The sequence below is a fragment of the Sabethes cyaneus genome, chromosome 2 (genome assembly GCF_943734655.1).
Source record: "Sabethes cyaneus chromosome 2, idSabCyanKW18_F2, whole genome shotgun sequence".
Taxonomy (NCBI): domain Eukaryota; kingdom Metazoa; phylum Arthropoda; class Insecta; order Diptera; family Culicidae; genus Sabethes; species Sabethes cyaneus.
In genome coordinates, this window is record NC_071354.1 from 171,567,129 (window position 1) to 171,587,042 (window position 19,914).

General features: G+C 38.9%; 1 protein-coding gene across 1 annotated transcript; it reads right to left on the reverse strand.

Annotated features, from left to right (window-relative positions):
* Positions 1–695: 695 nt before the first annotated feature.
* On the reverse strand, positions 696–19,223 carry LOC128736345 (fer-1-like protein 6). The gene is made up of 20 exons (XM_053830821.1): positions 19,041–19,223; positions 18,839–18,986; positions 18,621–18,783; positions 18,417–18,543; positions 18,129–18,318; positions 17,407–18,065; positions 13,608–13,736; positions 13,025–13,552; positions 12,819–12,956; positions 12,305–12,700; positions 11,994–12,251; positions 11,468–11,935; positions 11,146–11,348; positions 10,789–11,010; positions 10,587–10,732; positions 6,912–7,374; positions 6,677–6,797; positions 6,309–6,602; positions 6,142–6,242; positions 696–936 (listed from the first exon to the last, which is right to left on the reverse strand). The coding sequence occupies exons 1-20, from the start codon at positions 19,221–19,223 to the stop codon at positions 696–698; spliced, it is 5,178 nt and encodes a 1,725-aa protein (XP_053686796.1).
* Positions 19,224–19,914: the final 691 nt, after the last annotated feature.

Here is a 19,914-nt window from a genome sequence, read left to right on the forward strand (position 1 = left end):
GTAATGAAAAACACTGATCTAATACTGGAAGTATAGTGAAGACAGGCGTGGTACAAATGAAAAAAAACTTAATTCATCCATAATAGCGACGAGGTCCAATGGTAAAAGTGGTCTATGTTGTACTATTAAGTCAATTACGATCAATCGCGATAATGTTAGGATTTTGGCGCTTGGGGATGTCGAGTTTTATACAGTTATCAGAAATAACAAAAAAATTGTTATAGATTACTTGGTTTATTATTACAAATAATCTCATTTGTTGAAAGAGGTGTATTGATTAAAACTACTCAGCGTAGTCTTAGCGTACATATTCTTTTTTTAAATTTAAAAGATCTACAAAAACTCTAGATATTTCTATTAATGTTCTTGTAAATTTGGGATTTTTGGAAAAATTGTCAAAATCTGATGTTACAAGATTTACAAGTTATACATTATGCCACTGTTTTTATACGTCTGTATTATTAATTGTTTATTATTATCATCATATTGCTGAACCGACATAATCCATAGCAAATGTTCGAACAAACTCATAAGCAAAATGTACTATCGGAATAAACATCTCAACACAATTGTACTAATTGCTGTTAACTGGGAGATAAGGAAAAGATAGTGGAAAAATACAATGTATCCTACTTCGACATTACTAGGCAGAAATAGATACCGATAACCACGCATAAATGCATTATAATTCATTTTCATGCGCTCTCCTGCTCTTCTTCTGCTTGGCCGGTCCGGACAGTTCTCTCCAAGGAAGCCTTTCTAGCGAAAGCTTCATTGACTACGGAGGCGGGAAAGCTGCGAATTACTCCGATGCAGACGAGTACGATGAGCGCTACGATAGAGCCGATAATGACTGCCCGGCGGACAGTTGGCCATACGATTACCCGCAAGGATTTGAGTGGGTTGCGATACCAGTTGAAAGACGCGTCCGGTCGGCTGCGAAGAATAATGGCAGAAAAAATTTAGATAAATGCCACATGCTACATGAACCATTCATTGAAGTTGTATTTGGTTGTGCGTTTGATGGAGTGTATGTACTATTTGATTATAAAATGTTTCTTCTCTGACGTGGAGAAGCCTGCCAACTGTATTCGATCAACAAGTTAAAATGTTGACATATCGATTAAGTGGGTGTGTCTTTCACACCCCCCAACTTTTTCTGCTGAATTATAAATAGCAATCCAAATAAAGGCGACTTCCAGTATTCCATCATCCTCGTTATTATGGGGAGTATCAAGGTTAGTCAAGAGAGGTTTTCTGATGTTCAAATTTGTTTTTCACCCCCGCTGGGTTACCCTTGACGAGCACCGAAATTTTCAAAGCGGAAACTGTTGAATATATAAACAACGTCGATGGTTGCTAACCAATCGTTCCGCGCACTTCTGTTCTACAAACTGTGAAAGCTAGATCATCTATTTTAACTCATCTTGGGGAGTATATTAGACATGTTTAACTTCGTTTGGAAAGGACGTGTTACTAATTAAAAGCTTCGCACACAATTTGAGCGTATCTTGAAAAAGGAGATGATTATTACAACAAAATACAGATTGCGACAGACAGCGTGTAAAAATTTTTGAAATGTAACACGCTTAGTAATAATTCTTCTGAGTAACTTGTTTGGTCACTAAGCTATATTTGCTGCGCGTCCAAATTTATTGAATTTTATAGTTTTATAGGTATTTTTATCGATCTTTGCCAAAATTTTAATCTGCATAAGCTATTGTATCTGATGTCTTCTCAATCAATCTCTTGTTAACAGGAAATAAATTATTCATTTGTTAACGCAAACATGTGGTAAACCCGGATGTTGACAACTTACGGACGTTTACGAAGAATATCCATTTCCTCCCCAATATTGTTCGTCAAAACTGTAGCGAACATGGTCACAAGTCGGCATACATTCAAACGAAAACATTGAAACAAACAGTTTGTTTATTTTGCCCGTTAAGTTCAAAATTAAAAATTCCTTTGTGCTAGTTTTAAAAGCTCATCTATACAGTAACTACCTTGAGCCACGAGTAAAATTATAATTTAATTTAATTGTGTAAATGTCGATGATTTCAGATGCAGACCGCCACAGCTAATATGTTGGTAGTTGTATACCATGTTTCCCCAGCTTACAAGTAAGGTAGTAAATACGGGAACAAATAGTACGCTTTATTATGTGCTTCTTTCGTTATTTTCTATATAAAAAATCCTCAGAATGCAAATGGCAATAGTATGTTGCCAATTAATTCTTACTTTTTTAATTGAATTGGAGGCTTATGTAGTTTTTGCAGTTCATATTCTAGTTTTATGCCATAAAGTAAACAATAAACAAACATAATATACCTGGAATTAAATAAAAAGAAAACTTATCCAATTTAATTCTACTAAGCAAAGCCATGGGTTTATACCAGTGGTGCCCAGGCATAGACATGGTGCGGGCCAAATCAGATTGCCCATGAATACCGCGGGCCGCAATTATGTCTGGCCATGTAACTAAATGTAAAATAGGTGACAACAAAAACCATTTTCTAGGAATCACCATAAGATTTAAATCGGAAAGCATTCAGATTCACATCATGCACGAGGCATAACGATTAAATTGAGGGACTCCTAAGTCATCAAAAAAGTTTCTCCTAAGTCCACCATCTTTCAAATCAGTCCGCGGGCCGCACGAATTATCTCAAAGGGCCGCAGTTTGGCCATCACTGGTTTATACCGTCTTTAGACATTACCCTTCTTTATCGACAGACTTCGCACCGGCTGTTAGAGTACCGGAGCCAGTGCAACGATCCTACTGACTCTATCTAGCAAGCACCGCACAGTGGTTTGATTGCTCTGGAATCGTGAACATTTTTAATAACTCTTTTCATAGTGTTTTTTTGAATATGCCGTCTTCGGAAGAATTTTTGTATATCAATAGACGCAACGACTGGTGGTTAGTATTAGTTCGGAACTCAAAAACAGGTGACGCTGCAAAATTTAACTGTCTAATTTGATGATATAGGGCTATAGTATATTGTAGAAAGTTTTAGATAATCTTATTATGAAGGTTTTTGCTGAAAACATTATTCCTCTAAGTATCACAGTTTTTGAGATATTAGGCGTCTTTTATGACGGACCCCCAAAAATCGGGGTTTTCACTGTACGCATCTACTAAAATTACACACTTTTGCAGAAGAACGTGAATACGTATCTTCTATACAGAGCGAGTTAATGAACGATTTAGGTAAAAATTAGCCATATTTCGTACTGCTATACAATAAAAAGTTGGAAAAACTGGCGACCGAGATATAATTAAAATGAAAGTACATTCAAAACTGATCTTAAACCATGCTAAGTCATTTGTCTCTTTAAGTATCTTCGTCATTGAATTTGCATTTCCAAGAAGTGTTACTCAGTCTTTTAGAGACATATACATCATAATGTTTACTATATCCCATCGCCCTGTTAGCAGCACCGTACGATGCTAATGTAGCACGAATGTTTTAAAAAGGTTTATAAAATTCATTTCGGGTGCACTGTTTATCAAAATTTTTAGAATTTCTGGCAACACTGCACAACAGATTTTGACATATGTGTATCAGCGGTTACGTGAAAAGGACAAAACGAATGAAAAGCTGATGATTACCTTCTTTTTCGTTTCGTGTGTTGCTTGCCACAGGAGTAAAGAGTGGCACAGATGCATCTAGATGGTTTCAAAGTGGTGAAAACAGAGGACACTGGTACAAAAAGGCATGTAATACATCCGAGAATTGAAATGTACGTATTTTATTTTTTCATTTTTACAGTAGTTAGAGGCTTTATTAAAGAAAGTTTTACATGGGTATCATTTCTAAGAGTCAAAACCGAACATTTAACGAAGAAAAAAATTTTGGCGGAAAACCTCTATTACACTCGCCCTGTAATTGTCCTGTACTCTAATAACCGGCTGCGAAGTCTGTCGTTAAAGAAGGGTATTGTCTTAAATACGGTTATACCCAAAGCTTACTGGGTAACCTAACATCTAACTGGGTATATTTATTCTTGACAGATACGTATTTCGCCTACGACTTGCAGGCTTCCTCAGTGTCTGTTTTCAAACTCGCTATGGAAATGGAACAACTTTTCTAAAGAAATGGAATTTCTATTGCTATCTAGTGCAAAGCAATAGAGCATTTTCTTTGGAAATTCTTTGAAAATAAGTTTTTCATACTTAGCTTATGTTGGTTGCATTTTACAACAATATATGGTTTTAGGCGATTATTAAAGTACTCAAAACACATGTTTTTGCAGAAGGTTGGGCAGAATTTGGGTGATTGGGCACAAGCTACTCCTATACAAGCTTGTTGCACTCGACCTAATCTTTAAGGTGAAGTACTGATTTCATAAATCCACTTACCCCATTTTACCCCATAGGCTCGTGAAACTATGGAAATTTAAAGCTTGGATATGCGATAACTTAGCAAGTAAAGGTCCAAGAGATTTACGGTCTTCTGAAAAAAACGTGTGTTTTGAGTGCTTCGATAATTCTTTAGAACAATGTATTCTTGTAAAATGCAACTAACAAAAGCTAAGTATAAAAAACTAATTTTTAAAGAAGTTTCAAAGAATATGCTCTATAGTTCAGCACTCGATAAAGATAGAAATTTTGCTTCTTCAGCAATGTTGCTTATTTTTACATTATTTACAACTTTGGAGAAGAAACTATGTCTATATTTCCTAACACAAAAAAGTATTTGTTTTATTTTTATCATAGTAAGCGATAACTAACTTCTGACACTTTTAGATTCTGACACATATGAATATCCCTCATATGTACAAAAGTGCTGGAGACAGCAAATGATAAAATGAAAGCAAAAGACATTAGGAAAAAAGTTCCACTTTTCACCCTTTTGGACCACTGTGCTGCGGCTGAGTACTAATACTGAATAGATTTTTGAATGCATTCAGGACGGTAACTTGTAACATTTTTCATGAAGAGTTGGGATAACTACGAATTTTTTTGCCACAATAAACACAATACAAATACAATACATGTTGCGGAATAAGTACAACGGAGCAGTGTAATTCCGTTCGAACTAAGAAAAGCCCAACCGAATAATATCATTGACTTAGTTAGGAATCGAACTCTGTGTCACTACTATAGAGTAGGGCGGGGCATAAGTGCGATGTTTGAAGTTGTCATCAATTTTCGTGAGATATAAAGAAGGACAACAACATAATATATTTTATAGTGATGCAGTAACTCAATGTCTTTACATTCAATTATAAATCATCAGCGGTAATAGTGTTTTGCAAAATAAATTCTTCTTTCTTCTGATCAAGTGCCGATTCGCACTTTTACCCCTCTAGCGGGGCAAAAGTTCGAGTATCGCGGGGCAAAATTTCGAAGCTCGAATCCATGAAATTAGCACAACAGTAGCTAACAAAACCATATTATCTGCAATTTGCGTTATGTTTTGGTAAGGAATATTCTCAATTTGCACCTTTCCTATTTTGCCCTGGTGAATTGCAGCCTCCGTTAGATTGAAACTTTTCCAAACCTTTGTTTTTTGTTTCATCAGCGGAAAAACATTGTTTTCCTTCGGCCAACATCTGTAGAGCACATAGTTTTCTGCAGATCTTCCATTTCTAGTATCTGTAATATAGTGCCTAAAGCTGTATATAATTAGCTATGCATTTTTTCCTCGTCCATGAATCGAACTTTTGCCCCGTTCGTGAATCGCACTTTTACCCCGTTAAGCGCATGACGGGGTTAGATTAAATTACGGAAAAGCGAAATATATTTGGTAAATTTTTTTCACCGTATTTTCAAAACAAATATGTGAGTGATGTAAAATGCTGCTACAAATTTTCAACAAGTAATATTCTCCTTTTGATATCGTATTTGCCGTATAACGAAAAATTACATCAAAACCGCCCTAAAATAACATTTGCACATAACTCAGCAACTATACTTCGCGAGCAACCAAAGTTTACGTTAGATTCAAACTGTCAAAGTAGTCACCCATCCATGCCAATGTAGTTAATTTACTCAGAATCTGCACCGATAAATCATTGAATCGCACTTTTACCCGCATCGCACTTTTACCCCTCCTTACTCTATCAAAAATTTCTACATCAAGTGCAAAATGATGTTTAATATTTTATATCCACTAATTGCAGTACACATACCTCGGAGCAGGTAAACTTTGCGGGGATTTCCTTCCTCTTCCAGCGGGCCTTAAAATGGCTTCCTCTTCGGTCAGTACCTCCAGTTCTAGTTCGATTTTACCCTTCAATAATACGCTTTTGATTAAAACTTTCACATTGTCTCACAGCTTCTCGGTCAATACACTTACCGTTTGAACAATTTTGTTGTCTACTTTGCCCACAATCGGATACCAGCCACGAAGTTTGTCAACGCGAAACAGGTTAGCATCTTGGCCGCCGGCGGACTTCATTGTCGTTTGAAGAATACACTTGCTGGGTTTCGTTGCCGGTTGGGGTAAATGTGCTAAGTTCAAATTCAATGTGCCCAAGAAATCATCACGCGAAAACAGATCATTATCCCATACCTGTACCGTCAGTAAGGGAGGAACTTTCTCTTCGGTTTCAAGTTGCTCGTAAAAACTTTTCTTTCGCCTCACTACCATCTTGAAGGAAGAAGCATCCATCATTAATTGCAGTGACTGTGGTGAAAATCAAATGCGTAGAGTGAGAGTATTACCATGGTTTCAGCACTGGAGTAATTAAGAGGGAATATCATACGCCAGTTGAAGTTTCCCGTTCCGTCCAACGACCGGTAGTGTATGTCGGTTAGCTGAGATTCCTCCACGCACTGCAACCAGCTGGAAAGGTTGAATGAACTGTACAAACTGAATTGTAACGTTTCGTTACATTCACCTAACGGTGAAGAGCATTTTTGATTTATAAAATTGTAGAACAAAAAAGTTTTAAATTACCACTTCACGTAGATATCGCTCATCCGAGTCCCGAAAATATTTTTCTCATCGAGTATTACATCTGCAGTGTTCCAAACAATGACTCGTAACTCGTATGCTTTCGGTGGATTAGGAGTGATGTTCAACAAGGTAGGAACACATCCGGTAGGGTAGATCTCGATCCAAAGTTGCAACTTGCCTTGTTCAATCCCTGGATGATCCGAGTGAAACAGGGCTCTGGTTTCAACATGCTCGGGAACCAGAAAGCTGCCTAGAACGGGTATTCGTTGAAAGTTTTTTAGAGCAGTCAGTGCTAATCGTTCACGAAGACTTTCGTTGACAGATATGGTGCTTTCATCATAGAAGGTTTGCCCTGCTAACTGGACGACATTTCCAACGTAGTTAGGTGCAATGATTCCGCATTCATTGCAAATTTTCTCTAATAGTTCACTTGGGCTCGAAGGATGTCTCCATGCGTTGTATCCTAGAGATAAACAAACGCGAATTGCATGAGTTTTTTTCTATACGAACTGGGGGGAAAATTGTGACAACCAATGTTTGTTGAGGAAAAATCTGAAATATGTACCGCCATCCGGGGTAAGATTGTGCCATGGGGGAGAGATTGGGCCAAAAACCAAAAATGTTTATTTGTGAAAATTTATTATATCTATAGAAACTGGTGACCTAAATTCAAAATGATGATGAAAATAACATATTTATTCAAAACTTGGAATGGAACACAGATAATATTAGCCAACTATTTAGCCTAAACAGGGTTTCAAAGTTCGCGATCAAAAATACTCGGAAATAAGGCTTGTAAAAAATGTCCCCCATAAACCAACCCAAACAAGAAATCGCATCAACTTGCTATTTTGAAGGTATATAAACTAATCATTTACAATGTATTGAAAAGTTATTATGCGTTGGATAAATTTTGATTACGGAAATAATATTTTTCGAAACTTTGTACTTTTCGAGCTTCACGGGGGTGAGATTGTGCCAAGCCATAATGATCGATTCAATTTATGGATTTCACATACACAACAAAAATACGTCAGTATACACCAGTACACTCACATTCTTTACTATTGAGCACACTATTTTGACAGATTAGATTGCATCATCCATTTTGGAGCATAGGTCTGCTAAATAATTTAAACTAATTTTTACTTTTTCTCTGGAAATTTTAGATGCTTTGAATAAACACTCTAATATAAGACCAATATATTATACCGTATATAAACTGCCAGTTTTAAGGACGGGGGAGGGGGGTGGGATTAGCTACATGTTCTGCGGCCGCGGGTTCTCGAACGAAGTAATGGTTACTTTTGTTAAATGATCATATAGGTATGCCCCCTTAGGATACTCCCCTTCATATATCTCCCCCTTGTTAACCCTAGAAACGCTACTGGCTATATAAAGGCTGTCCATTGACTATTTCCCCGGGTTATTTTCGTTCATACTTTTTGTGTGATGCGTTGTTTTTGGTCGACCCCCTGCCCCTGATAGTCCACTCAGTTCATGGACGGCCCCATATGAACTACTTTATACTGATATTTATGTGTATTGTTGATAAACATGCTAATGTTCACTGTTTAGGTTTTTAGCTTAACTTTATGTTTTTGGCACAATGTCACCCCCTAGAAGGGGTGAGATTGTGCCAAAGTTCATGCATTTCCAGCAAAATTAGGTTTCATTGTAACTAAACCATCTCTACGGTAGTTGTTAATTGAACAATTTAGTACATATTGACAGGTTTGAAATCAACTTAGTTCCTAAATTGTGTGTATACTGAGCTAAAGAACAAAAACATATGCTTTTTTGGCACAATCTCGCCCCGGATGACGGTAGTTAATTTTTCTAGTTCCTTTTAGACAGTGAGACTCGCAAGTACATTTTGAAAGTCCCCATGGTTTATCACCAAGTGACGCAAACACTGTCTGGTGGATCATTTGTGGTTGGGTAGAGTTCTATGGGCCTTAATTTGGCAGAATTATAAACCAACCAATGGACAAGCTCTGGATCCACCAACTTTGAAGGAGGTTAGGAAAGCAGCTGAAAAGGACGGCATCCCCGCCGAACTTTTGAAAGTCGGGAGCGAACGGCTGTATTGTGCAATCCATCAGGTTATACTAAAGGTATGGACTGAGGAAGAATTGCCTACGCACTGGTTGGAAGGTCTCATATGCCTTATTTACAAAAAGGGCCATCGACTCGAATGCAGCAATTATCGAGGCATTACTTTCCTCAATTCTGCATACAAAATTCTCTCCCGCATCCTGTTTCTCAGACTGAGGCCGTTGCAGGAAACCTTTGTTGGCGAATACCAGTGCGGCTTTCGAGAGGAACGCTCCACGACGGACCAAATGTTCACCTTGCGACAGATCCCCGAGAAATTCCGGGAATTCAGCTTGCAGACTCACCATTTTTTTTATAGACTTCAAGGCTCCGTAGGATTCAGTTAAATGAAATACGCTGTGGTAGATTATGCTTGGATATGGTTTTCCAACAAAACTGATTAGGCTGATACGTGCTACCCTTGATGGTTCAAAATTAAGCGTCAGGATAGCGGGTGAGACATCGGACTCGTTTGTGACGTTAGATGGTTTGAAGAAATGTGACGGGCTATCGAATTTGCTGTTCAATGTTGCATTGGAAAGTGCTTTTCGAAGGACCGGCGTGTAGAGAAGCGGTACCATCATCACGAAATCTCATGTGCTCCTAGGGTTTGCTGACGACATCGATATCATCGGTGTTAACCGTAGAGCTGTGGAAGAAGCGTACACGCATCTTAGGAGGAAGCTGCGAGGATAGGGCTTATCATAAATTCTACCAAAACAAAGTATATGGTGGCTGGTAGAGAGCGTGGTAGCCATTCGGGTGTTGGAACTGCGGTGGTGATAGATGGAGATACTTTGAAGTGGTCGACGAATTTGTTTACCTTGGTACTTTAGTGACATGTGACAACGATGTGAGCCGTGAAGTAAAAAGGCGGTTAGTGGATGCCAGCAGGGCCTTCTACGGATTACGCAGCCAGCTGAGGTCCCGTAGCCTACAACCCCGTACGAAACTCGCGCTCTATAAGACAGTAATTCTCCCAGTGGTACTCTACGGCCACGTAGCGTAAACGTTGAAAGAGAACGACCGACGAGCTTTTAGCGTTTTCGAGTCTCAGATCCTGCGATTAATTCTTGGTGGTATATTAGACGAAGGAGTGTGGCGCAGGCGCATGAATCATGAAATATACCAAGTATACAAAGGTGCGGATATTGTGAAGCAATTAGCGGCAGGCTACAAAGGGCTGGCCACGTAGTAAGGATGAGAGACCAGCGAAAACAATATTTAGCAGAGAACCCGACAGAGGCCGACGATTTCGAGGCAGACCCCGTACCCGTTGGATGAGCGCTGTTGACGAGGACGCTAGAACAGCGGATGTTAGGGGCGACTGGAGAGCGACAGCCGACAGCCCAAGACCGAGTATTGTGGAGACGGCATGGATTCGATAAGCGGATTGTTGCCGAAAAAGTAAAGTAAGTAAGTATAAACCAACCTAAAATATGGCAGCGAACCAATCATGAAAGCGTGCACATTATGGTCCACGCCATTTTAAATAATTGCGCTCTGCTTTTTTTACGCCTTGTTCTTAACTAAGAACGCTAAGAAAATTATGTCCTTGAAATAATTAAATCAAGTTACCGTTAGAGCTGTATTCCTCGGGAAAACCTAAGCACATGCAGTGTCGACTCCGAAAGCGGTCCTCAATATCGATTTCTGTCGTCCCAATAAGATCATCCGGTGAACAAGTGTCTCGATCAACGATTGATATTCTTAGGATTTGATCCCTGCAAAAAACACGATTTATTGACCATCGGAAGCGCATCAACAAGAGACTCTACACCTGGGTATTTCTCCATGCAACACAAATCTTCTTCCGAATATCGGATTGGAGCGATCTTTAACGTAATTCGGACGGTCAACTATTTTTTGTTTACCATATTCCAGCGTGACATAGGCATCCGATAGACTGAAAATATCGCGGGATCGAAGATTTAAACCTTGAACGATGTAGACAACTACGGTTAGCTGAGAAACCGTGACCAAGGCAGGGATAGAACGAAGCCTGTTAAGAATTAGATAGTTTCAGTGGAAAATAATCAAACCAAATAAGGCGCCTCCATTAATTCTCAATGAAGAGGAGCCGCACGATAGTTTTTCAATCTGCTGTATGCTGTATTCAGTAAGGAAATAGTCTCACCTGAAATTCGAAAGAGGGTTTAGTTGCTTTGATGGCGGTAAGCCTTTAGTGGATGGCGTTATCCAAATTTTGCACTTTAATTGGGCGTACGGTTTCACAGACCGCAACGAAAGTTGCTGTGTTTTCTTTGACAATGCATATTTCGAGCTCCAGTCTTGAAATTGTTCGAATTCAGGGACTTTCTCAAGTTCGCAGGGATAAAGCTAGAGAATTGAAAATTACGTTACTCCTCTTGGGATACTATGAAAATTGATTTCTTTTATGGAATTGAAACTGTATTACAATCAATCATCGTAATTGAAAAGAGTGCATAGGAAATTACCTTCAATTTATGTTTATAATCGCACGGCTGGGAGCTACAGCTATTGTAGAATTTAGTCCACCAGGTATATTCCGCTTCAGTAGAACCTCGTCTAAAAGTCACAGCGTTTGCCTGATTTCCTACCTTCGTCACGGTTTTGAGTTTGTTTTCAACAAATGCTCTAAAAGCGAGCAGAGCCGGCCTAACTTTGTGGCTCAACACAGACGCGTGTTTTGCTTCAACCAAGGGAGAATTTTCCGTGCCAAAAAAATCTGTTTCCGTAGAAATCGTCTCGCGTTTGGCATGCGTTGGCGTGCCGCCGGAGGAGTGAAGCAGATAGTGTTGAATAGACTTGCTGTCTTCCGTTTCCATTACTGCTTCCGGATTTTCAATGATATTTGCGCCGACCACATTTAATTTATTGCTTTGGGAGCAGTCCATATGTTGAATGATTATTGGAGGCCAGTATTCGTGTTTTATAGGAAGCATCTGTAAATTTATTGGTATAACTGATGATGTTTGTGAAAAAATATTGAAGCATACTCACAAGAATCCCTTTAGCATAGATGTCTAAAAAATTTATTGATTTACCGAATTTTTTACACGAAATTCCACTTGTTAATTTCAGTTCTCCAAAATTCAGTTGAACGCGAAATCTTCCAATGCTGTTAGTTTTACTTTTATCCAACTGTCTTAGACCAGCAAACAGAACTTCAACGTGATATTTTTCTGTAATTGGACATATTTCTTTCGGAATACCTTGAATCCGATTAACAGATTCTGCGTTTTCAACGTCCAATTTTATCTTAAACAATGCTTTTTTAAATTAATATTTATATTTTTTTTTGAGTTACTCACCTGCTCCAATTCCGCAGACATTAAAATAGCAGCCAACCGTTGTCCGTTTTGGTAAACTCCCACCCAACGTAACACCGAGTCTTTCCGAACGTTGAACTCCCTCCACAGGTCAAGCAGGGAATCGCGTTCCATTTTCGTGCGGTATGTTTTATTGCTCACTTCTGGAGGGCGTTGGTCAGGCGTATTATTTGTTTTGCGGTTCTCTGCAGAAAGTTGCCCATTTGACCCTTGCTTTCTATCTAGTAATAATGAAGATTGATTCCCTGATAACAACATCGTACCGGCATGATCGTGACCAGACGTTTCGTTGACATCACCCGAAGATTTTTCGATTAGTGCCTTGGGAGTACATTTATACCAACCGATGCCAATTGTTTCATCCGATATCTGCGAACACTGTATGGTAACATTTATTTATAGGGATTTTAATATGTGGAACCTGTTTGGAACAGGGTACCATGCGTATGCAGCGGTTTGCAATTTACAAATGTACACAACGAAAAATGACACGTACCATGGGTTTGTCTTCATCTTGCAAATGCAACATAAGAGTTGACTCGCCAGATTGAAACCAATCATTACATTTCAACATTTTAACGTTACGAAATTCGATTACTTCATTCCATAGTGGAGATAGCGTTTGTGGAATTACCTTTAAGTTTCAAATCAATGACTATAATGTTACTAAAAATCTAATTTTTCGATTCAGCAAAAACTTACCGATGTTGTCATTTCTGCGCGTTCAAAAATCACCGTGAGCTTTGGGTCACTCAAACCACTCTTATCGAATCCGGCTTGAATTTTTGCTTGATGCACATTGACAGTGCATTTCATTGCCACCGACGATTCGTGGCACTGAAGCGAATGCTTTCGTACCGGATAGTCCCTATTTTGATGACCTCCGGACTGCTGTTTATCCCACTCGGTGGCTTCCTGAAGCGTACCCGCCCAGATAGCCACATCCAGCTTGGCGTACACACACCCACACCACTCGGGAGCGCAGGAATGTTGACACATGAATGGCTTCGCTAATATTGAACTTCTTTTGGCATGTTTCACGCCAGTTTCACTCTCGACTGTACCCTCCGTAGGGATGAGAAGATAATCGATGACGTTTATCCGACAGATTGCACTGAACTGTGGTTTCCCACAATTCAACGTGCACCCTTCCGCCGAGTTATGGGTACATCTTCTACGTTCAGGAACCTGGCGTATGCGAATGAACGCTGCTGGAAATGTATTCTGGTTCTACAAAGCAAAAATTTATTTTTAGGAATCACACAAGGAAAAGCTGTTAACGTACATCAGTGCTGATTTTTGTTAGAATTGTTATCAGATCGGTCAGCTCATTGTGTATAGATTGGACATCTTCTGCAGTTGACGCCTTTTCGGATTTTATTTGAATTTCACGTAAACATGTGATGAGCGATTCCTGTGAGGAAAAAATCGATGTTATGCTTTATATTTTCAAATTTATCATGAGAAAAATGGGACTCGTTTCATTTCCGACGTGAGATGTCTTGAGGTTTCCCGTTTTTGTTTGAAAGAACATCTTCAACCTTTAATTAACACCTGCTATAAAATTTAGAGTTGATTATAAAGCGAAGTGTTCAGTTTTAGTTTTATCATCAACTCTAAATATATTGTTATAGCTATGTTTCATGCAATGTAAAACCTGCGTTCCTAATCATTCTTCGAAAGGGAGTCGACTTTGCGTGGTTCGAGGCCAGGTATAGTTAGTTTTTAATTAAATTCACAAAAATGATTTTTTGACCTGGTATTTCTAACTGAGACATTTGAAAATTATGGAAAACTAGCTGATAGCCCGATCTTTCTCGAGGCCCCTTTGTCTCTCAGTCACTTGTACATTTGTTATTGCAATAAAAAATCTCTTAATTCAAGAAATAAAACCTTTTTTCTATATTTGAATCTGAATACTTCCTTTGTCAGTTCCACTTCTGTTTTCCCTCACCCATTTCTAAATCTGTCTCTTTCTCGGTATAGGGATTACCGAGACAAAGCTATTTTTAGTTTCTGAACCTCCATGTTATTAGTGGCCACCCTATTCCCCCTCTCAGAAATCCAGACACTTCTACAACAGCTATCGTTCCAAATGCAAGAGAAATACACCCATTCGAACCTTCCGTCCCCTTGTACCAGACCGTATGCTTCATTTGTCAACTACTGTGCTGATTCTTTCATGTCAAATACATGTCTGGCAAACGACATTTGATGAATAACCGTCCAGACGTTCCGGAGTTATGGCGGAGCATACATTCATACTTACGTTCCTACTTCCTATCTGTTGGCTCCTTCTCAGTCAGCTCCCCCATTCTGTCACGTAGCTAATTATGCATCTGTTTGCTCTTGAAAATCTCTATAATGGAAGCGAAACAAAGGTTTTTTTTTTCATATATCTCTCTCCGGTGAAAACCTCTTCGTTTCTCACAGTCACTGCACAACTGCAGTCGGTCTAAATGCAAGAGAAGTGGAACTTTTTTTGCCTAATTGAGCCCCCCATTTTCTCAACCCCCCAATGCTGATTCCCTAATGTTGACGTGTACCAAGTTTGATGAAGAACCGTCCAGGCGTTTCGGAGATATAACTTCCTCCCTTGTTATGTACTCCCCCTCCCCCTTTTATCGACCCCCTAGTGTCGATTCGCTTATGTTAAGTAGGGGACATGTGTATAATGTGGCACAGGTGGGCAATACGCCCCAGTTCGTTTATTCCCAAACAAGCACAAATTAGAATGCAAAACTAATGAGAAACCTTAAAATTCGATGAAAACGCTTGTCACTGACTGTCAACCCAAAAGAAAAATAAATTTGCAAACAGCTTCCGATGTAATTTTTTGCGTCGTTTCCGTAAGCTTTTTTGTGGTTAAAATCTGTAAATATCCTGTTGTTGCGATTCGATTGCGTAAAGTGAAGCTCTAAAACAAAATTGTTTTTAACACCAGATCCTGACGTTTCAGATATTTTTAAGTAACAAATAATTTATTTCCCCAAGTTTGATGATTAACAATACATCAAAATTTTTCGGCACCAGTAAAGTAAATGTCCAACTTAATTAAAATTTTCCACTGGGTGTATTTTTGTTGAAATCACCATTTTGCATAAAGCTTGAACATTCAAAATGGAGATGTCCAATTCTTTGTCATTCTATTGTTTATCCCCAATGAAATCAATTTATCCGATTACTGATTTATTTTTTAGCCTCTTTTTAAGTTATCTAATGATTCTTTTTTTGGTAACCGTCCAGTTAGCTTCGAGCTACGATACTGGTCTAACAAGTCAGTCGCCGTATGTTCGAATCTGGGCAGGGTGTTGCTGCTAGAGTCAGTAGGATCGTTGGACTAGCCCCGTAAATCGTCATCAGCAGCATACAGCCGGGATGGTTCGTACTGTTTCAAGAAGTCGTCTCCGTTCAACTCGATCTTGGGCCACTCGTCGCCAATTTCCCTGTTTTCTCAGAAGTCACAAATCACTTTCGACCTGGTCTAGGCTCTAGATTGCTGACGACGACATATTTGTCAGTTTCGTATGGCGACGTATGCTTTTTGATCGCAACGTTTTGTGAAGGGCAAAGTAGGTCTGATTTCTCGCCTGAATGTGCCGCTAGTTCTCCTTAGTAGTGTTGCTGTCCATGGTTACCAGCGATCCCAAATACACGAACGCATCTATCACTTTTAGCTCGTCGCCGTCAACGGGTACCGTCCGTGGGAGGTCCGCGTTTGTCTCCTTTGAACCTTTTGCTTTCATGTAATTGAGTTTCGAGGCATTTATTTTTAGACCAATTTTCCTAGACTTCGCTTTCAGTCTGGCATAGATTGCCTCCGCCGTCGCAAATTCCTTGGGTATGATATTAAAGTCATCTGCAAAGCTTGTGAATTGACTACCCCTGATGAAAATCGTGCCTCTCGTTTTCATACCCGTTCGTCGGATCCCCCCTCAAGAGTGATGTTGACGTCACCTCCTTCTTTGCATCTCGGAGGGGTTCGAGAGTGCCCTTAGATACATAGGAAACATACCACTCAATCCAATGTAGCACTGATCAGTCGCGTCAGTTTATCCGGAAAATCGTAATTATCTGCCATAGATTGTCTCCATCGACTGTATCGTATGCTGCTTTGAAATCAATAAAGATGTGATGGGGTAGTTTCATCTCCACCCAAATTTAAATATAAACCTCGACATTTTTTTTTTGTTGAATTATAGACGCTTTAACCCTAATGGTCATTCGCATCTTAAACATTGTTGATCTTCAGGAACCTGATTTCTGATTTCTCGTTTGATTTCGTGGAGATCAGGTACTGAGGTTAATTTCTGTTCCGCTTCCTTCTGCAACTTTGTCATAGAGATGTTTTCCGAAGAACAAGAACAACGAAGAACAACAACAACCTTTCGATTGTTTTGCGCTCGTTTGCGATTAGACTTCCTTCCTGGTCCTTATACTTCACGTTGCTGTTTTCGGTGTGTAGCCCTTATGAATTTGATTTACCTTCTCATAAAACTTGCGCGCGTTATTTACTTGGAATAGTTCTTTACCCAATGCGGTAACCGTTTTCGAGGTTTGAAAAACCTAACTCCTCGAAAACGGATTAGGCAGTGCCTAAACCAATATTTTTGCATAATTCTCAGTTTGTGGGTTATCCTAGCCGAGGAGGACGGGTTTGGCGGTCTAGTATACGATTGACAGTATTGAGCGCATATATACTGCTAGTAGGTGATAGTCAGAGTCAGACCTCGCCTCGGGAAGTTGGGAAGCTTATATATCGTTGACCGTTATCACTGTGTTGGTGTGTAGGCTATGAGGTCCTATCACCGAACTATACAGTTCTCGGGTTTATGATAGCAGCGGTACAAAAACAAAAAAATCGTTCAAAAGGTGCAGTTTCCTTTCAAATGTCACCTGATTATACTTTCAACAAAAATTATTCACATTTGCTTAACTTTACAAGAAATACCCACAGATGAAAAGCACTGACGTATTCAATCCTAGTCACCCTGTAAATATTCACTTTAAATTCCTTCAGGAACGTACTTTCTGAACTAATATAATGAATTAAACCTACCTGTAAACAGTTATCTATTACTTACAATTTGTTCATTAAGAAACAGCATCCACTTTCGATCCCAGTGGGTTAGTCGCTTGTCTGATTCGGCGTACAAATTTCCTTTTGCAGCTAACAGTTTTGCATGAATATCTGCGCACACGGAACCGAGGGCTATCTTGAGGACATTAATCGATTTCGCACCATTTTCAATTCGAAAAAGCTGATACGTATCAAGCAAATATTTACCGAACTGCCCGATGCGGTACAATGCGATCGAGGGTGCTAGCTTCCAGCGAACGTCGGGACACTTGAAGGTTACTTCCAGGACGGGACGTTTTAGCGGTTCAAACTCTTGAAAGTTTGCGTAACGAACTTTCGATATTGGCATTTTGATGAGTTTCAATTCTGTTGAATTGGAGCTATTAGCAAGACAATTCAATGATATCTTAACCGTGGCAGGTTTGGAGGAATCAAAAACCAGTACGTTGAGAATAGCCACTCTGATAACAAATTCTGCCTCCGTCCAGTAGGTAGCCGTGTTAAGAGGGGCAATGATTGGCGAAGCATTGCCTAATTTTGGGGCAACTGAACGATTATGATAAATTTCGGTACCAATTTCCAGTAGTAAACTTCCGACGAAATTCGAATCTTGATGGCCGTTGTAGAAATAAATGTAGTTTGGTCCAAATGCCGGTAGGCTATCTGTTGATAAAACAAAGTTGTTTAGGGCTTATATGGATTAGTCCTTTCTACATTTGGTCTTACAGACGCCATCAATGTGCTCCGATAGCTTAGAGAATGGTAATTCAATCTTTGCTATGCTTCTTTTGTAACAACATTCGTTAATTAAAAGATTAAAAATAAACAGTTGGGATAGCGAGGGAAATGTACCGATGAAGACAAGTTGTTCATTCCATTCATGAAATGTACAATTACGTGCTATTTTAGTTCTCGACTGTGGGATAAAAAATTGTCAGTAATTATGCTGTTAGGGACCATCATTGCATTATAAATTGCCCACAAACTTGTGCTTAATTATTTTCATTTTCTTACCTGTATTCCGCCGAAACAGACTTCCATTATGTAATCGGATTTAATAGTGAACATTCCTCTAAAGTTTTTAATATAATACTTAACTCGTTGTAAGCCTTCGTTTTCCGCCAACGGTGCAAGAAGATTACTAAAATTCAACACAAATGTCGGATTATATAGAAAAGTGCATAATACGATTCTGTTTAAAATGGAAATATAAACTACCCTTCAATTATGTCAGTATCCTTCGCGGGAAAAGCAGCTGGTATGGACGGTTGAGAACTAGATACGATCGAGAGATCTAACTGTAGAAATCCTGCATTTTCTTGGCTGGCCGTTGCGGCTGCAGGATTTTCCAGCACGGCCCACTTTTGCAAAAATGCATGATCTGAAAATAGCGCATTTTTTACGATACAATGGATCCCAGGTATGTAGCAGCTTACGAGTGTTTTCCCAAATCGTTTTCAAATCTATGGAAAATTCTCCAATGCAACGGTTTCGTTTCGAGCAGCAGGTTTGGCTGAATATTGCCACACTTATACTAGTTTTAAGAAGATTTTCAAGAGATGTTTTGGTTTCAAAGGTGAAAAACTGAAAAAATGAGAATTTTAATTTAAATAACAAAAACTACTGATACCTAAATACCTCATTAAAGTAGGGACAATCGGAATTGCGGAAAGTACGTGTTCGGCGATACGTTCCGTTGTACGACACTAGCACGAAGGTGTTCTCATTGAGGACGATTAAATTACGAGCTTTGTGAATAGTGACGCATACTAGAAATGGTTGATCAATACTTTCAAAGCAAAACGGAATCACCGTAAGCATTTTCTTATATAAAATGGGTAAAATTATCCGGCTTGATGAATGACGATAAATGATCAAAATAAAAACGGGCGCTAGGTGCAAGTGTCACGCCTATTTTTAGGATTTTCAATCGGTCTACTAGATTAACATAGCGCCCGTAGAGTTGAACGCCGATATTTATGATACTATGTTATTCAAATGGATGATTGATGGGGAATAAAAGCTTTTGTTCTGCTCGTTTGTCTGACCTCTGACATCGCTCTGGGGGATAAAAAGATTGTAAATTGGTGTAGTTTTTCTCTATTTAAAATATTTTATATTATCATAATTCAATTATGATGGTACAGGCACTAATATTGCATGTCGAATTTGATTACCATCAAATTAAATGTATGTAGGTACCTACGTAATGATGATGTCGATGCTAAATAAGTTATTTCTCAGAACAATTCCCCTTTTTATAGGTACATGCTCTCGTTGCTTTCATTACTACGGTTTTTAAAACTGTATAGTTACGCTAGAACTTTGGTTGGATTTTAAAAACATGCGTTTTTTACTATTAACTACATATTCTGAAATTTACTAATAGTTCTTGTTTTCCATTTCAGTTATAATATTGGACACTATTCAATGTGTTCGAAAAAATTGATCGAAAGTCAGGCATAAGGAAATAATCTGACTGAGGAAGTCCTTGAAATACTATAAATGATCC